This window comes from Misgurnus anguillicaudatus, chromosome 5, assembly GCF_027580225.2.
Source record: "Misgurnus anguillicaudatus chromosome 5, ASM2758022v2, whole genome shotgun sequence".
In the NCBI taxonomy this organism is placed as follows: Eukaryota; Metazoa; Chordata; class Actinopteri; order Cypriniformes; family Cobitidae; genus Misgurnus; species Misgurnus anguillicaudatus.
The window spans coordinates 38,162,427-38,174,702 of NC_073341.2; the positions used below are offsets into that span (position 1 = coordinate 38,162,427).

General features: G+C 36.5%; 1 protein-coding gene across 1 annotated transcript in view; it reads left to right on the forward strand.

The window, feature by feature from the left end:
* Positions 1–12,276, forward strand: part of LOC129413607 (septin-2) — a 39,536-nt gene that overhangs the window by 7,515 nt on the left and 19,745 nt on the right. Inside the window, exons 4-7 of the mRNA XM_073868134.1 lie at positions 1,200–1,288; positions 1,841–1,964; positions 7,411–7,545; positions 8,873–8,990. Coding sequence (XP_073724235.1) covers positions 1,200–1,288; positions 1,841–1,964; positions 7,411–7,545; positions 8,873–8,990 — 466 coding nt within the window. The remainder of the gene's footprint in view (positions 1–1,199; positions 1,289–1,840; positions 1,965–7,410; positions 7,546–8,872; positions 8,991–12,276) is intronic.

The following is a 12,276-nucleotide window of genomic DNA, read 5'->3' on the forward strand; positions in this document are numbered from 1 at the left end:
TTGTATCTCTGTTCCTGCTGCAAAAACTGTAAATGTAACACAAGCTTTTATTTTTGCAGTTTCTCTGCCAACTGTTCAAGTCAAGACCAGACTTTTATGGATTACTTTACACTTTACGTTATCAGTTTATTAAGCATAGTTGGCTTTAGACTGTGCAAGTAAACGCACTCACTGCAGCTACTAGTGATAGGACAATATATTGCAGAGGCCGAAATATTGGCCAATATTTGGAATTTTTTATTAGCATCGAACGATCATTTTTTTCAATCGGCCAGTAAATTTCTCTATTACTTAAATGTGATGTTTGTACTGATTAAGTCACTCAATGTAAGGCCAAAGTCAGACAGTAAACTGACCAGTCATTATTCACTTTTTAACATGACGTTATGCATGTGTCACACACAACACCACACTAGTAACGTAAAAATGTTATGCACAACAAAGGTTTATTTAGTTTCACCAAATTGCTGTTTGTCTCTTATTTACTGTAATAACATTTGTGTTATACCGGCCTCATATCGGTCATAAAGCTTTCTTAATATCGCACCGGCCATAAAAAAAACCCCGTATTGGTCCACCTCTAGTAGCTATGTGTCCAGCCCCCTGTTTCGATGCACATTTTGAAGTATCGCATCAGATACAAGTGATGGAAACACCACATTTCTAATAAACATCTGTATTCGACTCTGTGTCGCCTGTCTCTTTCAATGAGGTAATTATGGAGCGTCCCTAATTCTCGTTATCCTAGTAACACTTATAAACAAATGAGTAACCATTGAAAGATGGATGATGTAAACTCCATGCTTCACTCCCATTGGTAGTCCCTCCTGAAAGTCGCTCATCATTTGTTGCGTCGCCGGACATGCCCCATCCGGTCGCCAGCCGCTGGAAATCGCCAGCTCTCCATTTAAAATTGCTTTATCGCTGCATGTCGCTAGTAATGTGAAAGTTTTGACGTAGTGAACAATAAACCCATGTACTGAATCGGCTGCTGCCGCAAATGGTTTTGAAAACTTCTTGAACGTTTTACAAATCAAACGTGGGCGAGAAACGGCAGCAGTAAAATTGAAGTTTATTGACAAAATGCACAGGATTCTCAGCCACGTTGTTACGACTTTGGCTTCTGTCATTAACAGTTCAGGTTATTGGCTTGTATGGTTAACTGTTGGTGATGTTTACTGTGTGTTGTTTATCTTCACAGGAGAGTCTGGTCTTGGGAAATCAACCCTTATCAACAGCTTGTTTTTGACAGATCTGTACCCAGAACGCTATATACCTGGAGCAGCAGGTAACCACCAAGATCTTTAATAAACTGACATTGTGTCTAAATGATCTCCACAAGTCTTAAAAAATATGAACTTAATTTTTGTCTCTACTCAAAAACATTTGAATGCTCAAGTTACAAACATTTCAAAATGCCTAAATACTGTACAATAAATACTAGAATATCAAAACCGTTCAGCATTCATTTTACAGAGCATATTGCGCTGTGAAATAAATGATTGTAGATTAGTTACTGTATGATGCTACTCAACATGGAATGGAGAATGTTTTTGATTTAAATATAAATCCCCTGAAAATCCCTCTGTGAGCTCCTTGTCCATTAAAGCGCTCTGGAGGACAGGGTGTTTTCAACAAAATAATCCCGTCTGTAGCTCAGGGTTTCCTCCCACTGGTGCACAGAAGCTTTTTTAAAAGAATGTCTCCTAAATCTCTTTTATGATGTCCACAGATCACATGTATTTTTGTGTCCGATGACCTCACCGTGCTCCCCAGATGTTTTTGCACACTTTGTTCTGTAAACGTGACCATGTTTGTTTGTGTTTTTGTCTGCTTGTAGAGAAGATTGAGCGCACGGTACAGATCGAAGCGTCCACTGTGGAAATCGAGGAGAGAGGAGTTAAGCTCCGCCTGACTGTGGTTGACACGCCGGGATATGGAGATGCCATTAACAGCCAGGACTGGTCAGTAGGCATGGGCCGATTACCGGCTTCAAGGTATACCGAGGTTTTAAACAGTCAAGGTTTCAAAACCACTGAAATATTCTGTGATACCGTCTCCAAGGTATGAGCTGTGTTTATACAAAATTCATTAAATCATTAAGTCATGTGATTGATTTGATGTTTACATTTAATATACATTACAAAAAAATTATATATTTTTTGAAAGCATATTATAATTTAAAGGCTTTATTTTTACCTGGCATTTAAAAAATAACACATTTTAGTATTGCAATGGCAAAACCGTAACACCGTGAAACCGTGGTATTTTTGCTAAAGGTTATCATACCGCCAGAATCTTATACCGGCCCATGCCTACTGGTCAGTGTGTGTATGTGTGTGGTCGGGTGGGACACTAGAACAGTGGTTCCCAAACTTTTTCAGCGTGTGGCCCCCCTTGTGTACGGTGCATTCCTTCGCGGCCCCCCAAAGAAAATTTGTGACAAAAACTGTTCTAAAACTTAACATTTTAGTAAGAAAAAACATTAAATTATACAAAAAAAGAAGTGCTTTTGGTTAGTAGGCTTTTTTTTTTTAGGTTTAATTACACAGAATTCATGATAAATTAATGTATTTCATAAAATGTCATAAAACTGGGGCCCCCCTGGCACCATCTCGTGGCCCCCCTGGAGGCCCTGGCCCCCAGTTTGAAAACCACTGCACTAGAAGATGGGTGATGATGTTTTGGTTTATTGATTTGTGGATGTTGTCTAGATGGGTAGCTACCTTATTAGTCTACCCCGATCTCCATCTGCTTTCATTGTATGGGCTGCTTAGCTAAACTTTTCGTTCTGAATTTGGCATTGTAATGATATTGGAATGGGTAAATTATGGCATAATTATAATTTTTCGATAAAGTATTTTGTTTATGTTACCGTGGTTCATTGTTGATAGGAGAACGCTGTTGTAAAAGTGTCTTGCTACTGAGTCCTGTTATGGTATGCTGGGAATGTCCTTTTTTTAAAGGGCAATATCCTCCCCATTTCATCCACAAACTACACAAGGTCTTAATGAAATCATGCCATCCATGTACTGTCATATGATCTTCTCTCTTTCTTCACATCCCTCCATAAACCTGCGATTTAGATACACCTGCGAATCCGATCTAAAGACGAATCAGTCAACACCATGCAGTAAATAACAGCAGAGTAGCAACTGAATCTAAACAGGGCTCGCGAAATCACTAGCCCGATGTCCCAGAGATATTGTGCCTTGCAGTCAGGCTACCAAAATGAATCTCTGCCCTCCTTCGGGCTATCTTGACTTATAGGGAGGAAAATATATTGCTTATGCATTCTCTCACAGATTTGGATGGGTAATTATTGTGTATGAAATTCAGGAATTCGGTATTTAAATTGTGTTTGTATGTGCGCTCGTGTTTACTTTCACCATCGCGCGAAGCCGCAAACTGTACAGGAAACGAGCAGTACTGATTTGTCATTGACAATCTGGATCAAAATTCCCTCCAAATTTCCTGTCACTCATTACTATCCTCACGTAAAAAATTAAATCTCCCGCAGCAAACTTTAAAGTCATATAGGTCCCGTACACACTGCATATTAATTCGGTTGTCACTTCACCTTTTAATGCTTAATCCTGTTCTGTACACACACAGTTCAGTAATTTACGGGACTCACAACCGCATTCTACAACCGAATTAACTCCCGCAAAATGCAGGTAGTGACAACCGAATTTACAAAAACTCTGCACAGTGTGTACATAACCGAACTGAACAACTAGTAGTTAATCAATTGTTTAAACGTTCATCATAAACCGGACAGGTCTCTCTTCTGAAAAATAAATGCTTAGAAGGGGAAAAAGTCTTCTGTATGTGCGGTTCAGAAAATGACAGAGGCACAAGTGTTTGCTGACTAGTGTTGCCAGCTCTTGCCCTAAAAAAACAGCGAACAAGAAAAATCCAATAATAAACCGGAATAAATCTAAATGCTTTACCCCAAAGATCAAAATATTGGGACCGACACCCTCACACTTTGTTAACACCAAAAACTTGATTGCTTCCTGAGCCAAAAGCCATAAACGGGTAAGCGCCAAAACGGTATTTACGTACAAAAAATACGAGGACCTGGCAACACTGCAAGACCGTGCGCTCCACGCTGTGAAGCAGCCTCACAAAAGCGTAAAATACACGACGCCAAGACGGAGCTTTATTGCAAAACACAATGCTGTTATTATTTTGGTCAAAGCTGTGAGTGAAAAGCACGCGAGACGGCAGAATGTTGCTATGGTTATTTCTGTGTCAATCATCACATTTTCAGGAGTGAGTCTTGTTCCGTACAGACATGAAACATACTTTAGGGGATTCACTCCCGCATGTTAATGCGGTTGTCACTCCCGAAAGTTTGCAGTGTGTACAAGACCATAGATTGCATGTTCAGTGAAGAGAATTGCGAAAAATAGGGATGCACCGATATGGAAATTTTGGCCGATACCGATAACTCTTTATATTTGTGTACCGATAACCGATATATATAGGCAGAAAAATATTCATATTATTTTCACAATGAAAAACTTCCAGACCGCAGACATCTTGTCTTTGCGCTAGACTAGCATACTCTTCTTAAGCCCGCAACACGTGTCATCTTCGTGCTATGTCACAAAAAGCACCAATCAAAACTTCACATGGCCAGCAAAGAGCAAGTGAAGTGGTTCAACAAACCAAAATAATCCATCATTTATCGGCTTTCATTTATCGGCCTAATTTTGCTATACGACCGATAATATTAAAAATAAGCAGTTATCGGCCGATAACGATATGTCGGCCGATATATCGTGCATCCCTAACGAAAAAGGCTATAGTACAGTATATGTGACTCCTTGCAGAACTCGCTCTTAAAGAGACAGCAGCCCCTATTTTTCTGAACGAAAAAATGATCCAATCTTTAACTGGAAAAACATTGTATTATCCAAACTGTGAGTTTTGTGATCCATTAAACCACTATTAAATGTTGAGAATATCCAGTGTGAAGATGAGCAGTAACAGTTGGCTTGCATGGAAATACAGATTTTTGTTTGTTAAAAAAACAACAGTATAAAAAACAACAACAAAAATAGCATAGCAAACACTGTGGTCATTGACTCTATAGGCTTTGTATTGGCAGTATTTGGCCCGTGGTGAAAACGGATTGAGGAACACATCTGTGCTATGCCCACAACGTCGAGTGGCATTTTATTATTTGTTGACTTTAATTTATATTTCATATTCAATCAGGCACTTCTAATTTCAGCTCAGTTAGAAGCAAATATTTGTATTGATGATTGTAATTTGATTATTTTATATTTGTAATTTGTGTTTTGATAGATGATTTGTCTTAATATTCTACATTAAAAGTAATGTCTTTTTTATTTGGCCTACTTGCATTCATTTCGGGCTTCCAAAAACTGAATAGTGCCTGCCCGAAGGGCTACCAGAGATTTTCAAATTTTGCGAGCCCTGCTTATAGCTACATCTACATGCAAACAGATAATTCTGTTGTAATCGGATTGATGGTTCAATCGGACTGAAAAGCCTTAATTTAAACACCGTTTCGTATTTTCCGGCCTATAAGTCGCACTTTTTTTCATAGTTTGGCTGGTCCTGCGACTTATAGTCAGGTGCGACTTATATGTCAAACTTAATTCATGCTGACTAACATGAACCAAGAGAAAACATTAGTCTACAGCCGCGAGAGGGCGCTACATGATGCTCCTTTACCCTACCCCTAAAAAAATTACTGAAAACAACTGAAAACTGTTAACTGAAACATTAACTACAGTATATCCTATTGTTTAGTTGAATAACTTTCCTTTCCAGATTAAATGTCTGTTCTGGGTTTTGTGAAATAATTTTCTAAATAAATGCAGCTTATAGTCCAGTGCGACTTATATATGTTTTTCCCCTTCATGATGCATTTTTGACTGATGCGACTTATACTCCGGAGCGACTTATAATCCGGAAAATACCGTAAACGACCTGACTGAGTTCAATCTCAATGAAATTTCGATGAAGAAGGGGTGGTGTAGATCAATCTGTGATCCAATCATCAGGAGAAAATTATGCATGTAAACATGAATAGGCGGAGTTTGAGGATTGCTTTTTTTAAAGGCGCACCTACTGGCAAACAAGGGTACTGAAATACTTTTAGATTAGCGTGAAAGTACGGCTTCATGGTTTTTAAATATGGTTTAATTAATTAAAACTACTTTAGCCTAAAGTTACTCACTCTACCTATTAAAATATTAAGATTAAACTAATAAAATATGAATTCTTATATCTCCTTATTATTTATATTTCATTAATAGCTCAGACAACATCATAATTAACTTTGGTCTGGGGGGCAATGCCCCCCCAGCCCCCTCCAAACAACGCATATGGTGAATTGTAGTATTTTCTAAAATGGGTTTAAAAGGAACTTGTGCACATGTACATTTGGACTAGTATTGAAGGTTTTTTTAACTTAATGTTTTGGTGCATTTTTGGCTTTATTCAGGACTGGCAAAGGACCTCGAGCTAGGGTTTGCCGAAAGCGTGTCTGCACCATATATCAGAGTGCTGACCACTGTCTCCAACTAATGGCTGGTTTTGTTACGCATATCTGGCAACCCTGGCTATGCCCTTGTGCAGACATTTTTGTTCGAATAGATAAAGAAGAGGAGACCCCCAGTATCAAATTAAGACTGGATTTACATACATATTTTATGATGGTTATGTTACCAAGATGTTTAAATAGTAATTCTTGTCATGCTACATAATTTATTTTACCATGGGAATGCTATGCTCTTCATTTTAATCAATTAGCCTATTAATGGCTTTTTATTTCTTTTCTTTTTTCAAAAAACAATTTTGCAATTAAAGTAATATTTGGAGGACCCCCAGCAATACCACCACATACCCCCTGTTGAAGACCCATGTTTTAGGGTATTTATAAACTGTATAGTGTCGTGATCGGCCATCAGATTGAATTCAGTTAGCTGAGAGATTGCTAAAAATTTGTTCACGTAAACATGGCCTATGTCTGATTCTGTTCTGTAATGTGTTGTTTAGATAAGGCCAGATGCTTTAGATAAAAGCGAAGCTGGTGGTGAGACAGTAGAGAACTGGAAGAGCTTATCTGGTGCTTGTGCTCTGATCTGGGTACAATTTAATCTGTGGACAGTCAAAATTGGTCCACAGAAGTGGACATGTGGTTCTGCTCTGAAAGGACACCGGTAGATATGATGCTGTGGATCGTTTTGATAACCTTTATTTAGACAGTGTGTTTTTTGTCATTCCTAAACTGTATCTACTTCCCCAGTGATTCGATTGCACGCTCTACTGAGATTTAAATGTAATACACAGATAATTAATTTAATGATTTTATGGCATTAAAATGTTGAAATGTGTTGCTGATCTTTGTTTTATTCTCTCTGACAGCTTTAAAACTATCATCCAGTATATTGATAACCAGTTTGAGCGATACCTGCACGATGAGAGCGGACTGAACCGTAGACACATCGTGGACAACAGAGTACACTGCTGTTTTTACTTCATCTCACCATTAGGACACGGGTAACACACCCTATTACTATTCTTTAGTCAATACATTTATAGGTCAATGACAAAAAAGTTTTTCTTTAATGGATGTAATGTATATTTTTGAGTCAGGAACAACATTTTTATAAAGTTTTGTTTATTGAACCACATTTTTAGTACATTTAAATGATTTTTTCACAATGTTTTTGATATTGTCTAATCAAATGTCAGGTGGTACAACCAGTCATTATCTATTTCTTGCAAGACAAGTTTTAATGCGCTCCCTGTGTCATGCTGATTGTTGTTTATTTGATAGTGACATTTAAAATTACAAACCTAAAAATAGTTTGAAAGTGTAAAACAACTTTAGCGTAAAACTAACATTTGAGAACGATAAGTTTAAGAACAATAGTTAAACAAAAGTATAATAACAATTATAGCTCAACCTTAGGTTGCGGTTATTAAAACTAAAGCAATTAGCTTATTAAATTATTTAGTTTAATGTTGTGTATTTCTTAGGGGCATTCATAGCAGTTACACCCTTTGACTTTCGGGTTGCACCACTGACATCTGCAATGAATTTGTATTTTACAGACTACTTGGATGCTGGTATAAGCTCTTGCCTGTGATATCAAATTCATAAATATACTTTTTAAATAAAATTTTAGTTTTACATTGGTTGTACCACCTGACACAGAAAGTGTACCAGCCTACCCAGTGGCTATTTTTTCAGTATTTGAGAGAAATCTACAAACTTTTTATTTAGCCATAAAGACCATCTGGAGTTCACTGGATGATGTGATATCATGTTTACTGTTCATATCTGTTAACTTTTTAATAAAAGGCCCATTATTGCGGTTGTACCACCTTGACATTTGAGAACATCCAAAAGTTTTTCAATTATCCTAACATTCCCAACAACTACTGATGTCGTGCAATTTGTTTATAGGAAAGGTTTTGAACATAGAATAATGCCAAAGTATCTTGTTTTGAATTTGCATAATTTAAAAACCAATTTTAATAGTTGGCTTGAACTACACATATTTTGTTGATACTTTTAAGTTTTTAACTAAGTAAATTCAAATGTAGTTTTACAGTTTAAAAAAAAAAAAATCTTAAACAACTTTTGGTTTTATTATTAATCATTTAACGTGACTCTCACCCTGAACATAGCCATATAAACTGGCTTGGTGTTAAAAAATGAAAAAAAGATGGCATAAATCTGCTTCAATAAAAGTTGATTGTTTCACTTTCCATTTTGGTTGTGCTAGAAGTGTGATGATGCGCTTAAATTTTCTCTGATTGTTATTCATGTGTTGATGCATTTGAGTTTAATTAGTTCTTCTGTGTCTTTGATTTCTAGCCTGAAGCCTCTAGATGTTGAGTTTATGAAGGCCATTCACAGTAAAGTCAACATCGTTCCTGTAATCGCCAAAGCCGACACTCTTACACTTCGAGAGAGAGAACGTCTGAAGACAAGGGTGAGAAGCGCTCTCTCTCTCTCTCCCTACAAGATTTTCATATGATTAATAGGTTAATTTTGATTTTATAACTAAACAGAAAGGTTTTTATAATTTAAAAAGAAAGCATTCAAGTGAACAGTACTAAACGAACTTGAAGCAAAAATACATTTCAGCAAATGCAAACTTCAATCAAACATAGTAAGAGGTGAAGTATAGCTTTAGCCTACAGAAATGCTTATTGCATTAATTTTTAAAAGTTTGTGCACGTCCTGCGCTAGCAACACAGAAATAGCTAAAAGCGCAAGCGGCTAAACGAGCATTAAATATTAATGACGTTGAGTTTATTGTTTTTATTAATTTATATTCACAAAACTTATCAACAAAACATCGATTCAAATTAATAGACAAATTATCTGAAACGAAATTAATTTTAAAAGTAGAAAACAAAACTTAAATTAAACTCGAAAATAATGTCTGACCCATTACAATTCTCCCTACATATTGGCCTTTACAACGCCCTATATGGCATTTAAAATGACAGTCTATCTTTCGTAATAAGCTAACTAAATTTAAACAAAACATTAACACATTACAACAATATTCAAACCCAACAATACTTAAACATAAATATAAAATAGACATTATCTATAAGGATAAATGTTAAAACAATCCGATATAGGGTTTATAGCTGGTTGGTAGATGTTTACTATTTTTGGCAAAACCTCCGTTGCATACCTCCATTTACCTGACTAAATAAATTTTTACTTTGAAAATGATGCACTGTCACGTTAACATCAGCTGATCGTTTACACAAGACTCCGTCTATGTTCATTTACACTCAGCGCAACGTCTGAGTTCTCAAACTAAAACAGGGTCTGCAGTGTTTGCGAACGAATCCGTTTATGAGGGTCGAAAACGGCGATGTAGTGTAGATGAAAGGCGTAAACGTAGCAAAAGTAACACGTTTTAAAGGATAAACGCATTAATGTAAACATAGCCTCTATCTCTGGCTCCTTTATCTCAGTTTTTCTCTGTAACCTGGTATTAACATCATTCTCGGGTGATTCGGTCACAAGTGGTCTGCAGCGGCAATAATTTTGTCTTAAAATGTTTCTGATCCAAAGAATTTCTTGTTGATTTGTTCTTTTGACATTCCTGCCAAATGATGTCCATAGGTCCCACGGGATCACTATCAACTATGCATTTAAAAATGCAAGTTACATTTAAAAATGATTCAGTGTCATTACGTTAGATCACACTATCAAAGCAATTTAGTTTAAAGGAATACGACATTTTCTTTAAAAAATCCAGATAATTAACTCACCCCCATGTCATCCAAAATGTTGATGTCTTTCTTTGTTCAGTTGAGAAGAAATTACGTTTTTTGAGGAAAACATTTTAGGATTTTTCTCATTTTAATAGACTTTATTGGACCCCAACAGTTTACAGTTTCAATGCAGTTTAAAATTGCAGTTTCGACACAGTTTCAAAGGGCTCTAAATGACCCCAAATGAGGCACAAAGGTCTTATCTTGTGAAACGTTTGTCATTTTTGGCAAGAAAAATAAAAATATGCACTTTTAATGCCCCAACTTCTCAACTTCCACTTCTTGCACCAGTCGTGTGACCTGCAAGCGCGACTTCACGTAAGCGTGTTGAAAGGTCACGCGTTACATATATGAAACACACATTTGCGGACCATTTTAAACAATAAACTGACACAAAGACATTTATTAGTATCATTCCACATACAACAACCTCAGAACGATCCTCTTTCTCCACACTTGTAAACACTGAGGCGTTAGTTTTGCGTACGTCATCCGTGACCTCTTGACGTGATGACACATTAGGTAAGGTCACACTGGCGCGTCACACGGCCAGAGCAAGATGAAAAGTTGCAATATACAAATGATTCATAGGTCAGATTGTACAAATGATCATCCAATTTTTGAAAAGTGCAAGCTTTCATTGGAAACAATTGAACACCTTGTGAACACCTTGGTGTGCATGCCCCCTAAGTGTTTTTTTTACCCGGTTAAAGGTGGTTTACCAAATATTTTAGGATATTGACCAATTTTTTTAAACAAATTCTTATTCAAAAAGGACTGAGACTGGAGACTTGTTTTAGAAGTCATGGTTTTGCATCAAAATACAGTCAATGAAATGACTAAAGTAACATTTCTGAAAATAAGACATTTTATTTACTGACTAATTACCTTTTCATCACCATTAAAGGGGACATATCATGAAAATCTGACTTTTTCCATGTTTAAGTGCTTGTATCCACCTAGAAAATGTAAAAAAACAAACAAGTAACTTAGTTTTGGAAAACCATTCTTTGATGGGCATGTGAAAAAATAGGTAATTGAAATTTGGCTCCCCTTGTGATGTCAGAAGGGGATAATACTACCCCTTAACTTTTACTATTTAACCACGACACTGCCATTTAGTGCAGAGATCAACTCATTTGCATTTAAAAGGACATACCCAAAAATGGCACATTTTTGCTTTAATAACATGCTATAACAAATGATATGTGGTATTTTGAGCTAAAACTTCACATACGCACTCTGGGGATACCAAAGATTTATTTGACATCTTAAAAAAGTATTGTAAAAATGTTCCCTTTAAAGGTGCAGTGTGTAACTTTTAGCAGCATCTAGTGGTGAGGTTGCGAATTGCAACCAACGGCTCAGTCCCCTGCCCAACCCTCGCTTTTGAAACGCATAAAGAAGCTACGACAACCACCACCGATCAAACATTTCATTGTCGGAGACAACTTAGTAAAAAGGTTTGTCCGTTAAGAGCTTCTGTAGAAACAGGGCGGCACAAAATGGAGACTTCCATGTAAGGAGACCCTCGGTGTGTGTAGATAAAAACGTCTCATTCTAAGGTTATAAAAACATAACGGTTAATTTTAAAAGGTCTTTATACACCACTGAAAATAAAGTTTTGTATATTATTTTTCATTTCTTTCAAGAGATCCTTCTAAAAATTATACAATGCACCTTTAAAGTGAAATCACTGAACCTAAACATAAGCGCCAGATTAAAAAAATGCTTATTTGCAAGAAAACATGTCAGGTGCACTTAGATGGCTGTGCATCTGAACTGTTAATATGTCCTCTTTTATTTTAGTTACATGGGAAATTGTTAAATGCTAAATTGAACCTTTTATGATTATATATTATTTAAAACATTTTACACAGAAGAAAGTTGTACTGCAGGTTTGTCTTACACGAGTTAACGTTCACACATTGTTTTATTTTTGGATGAAATGACCCCTTGAGCTTCAATCCAATGGAA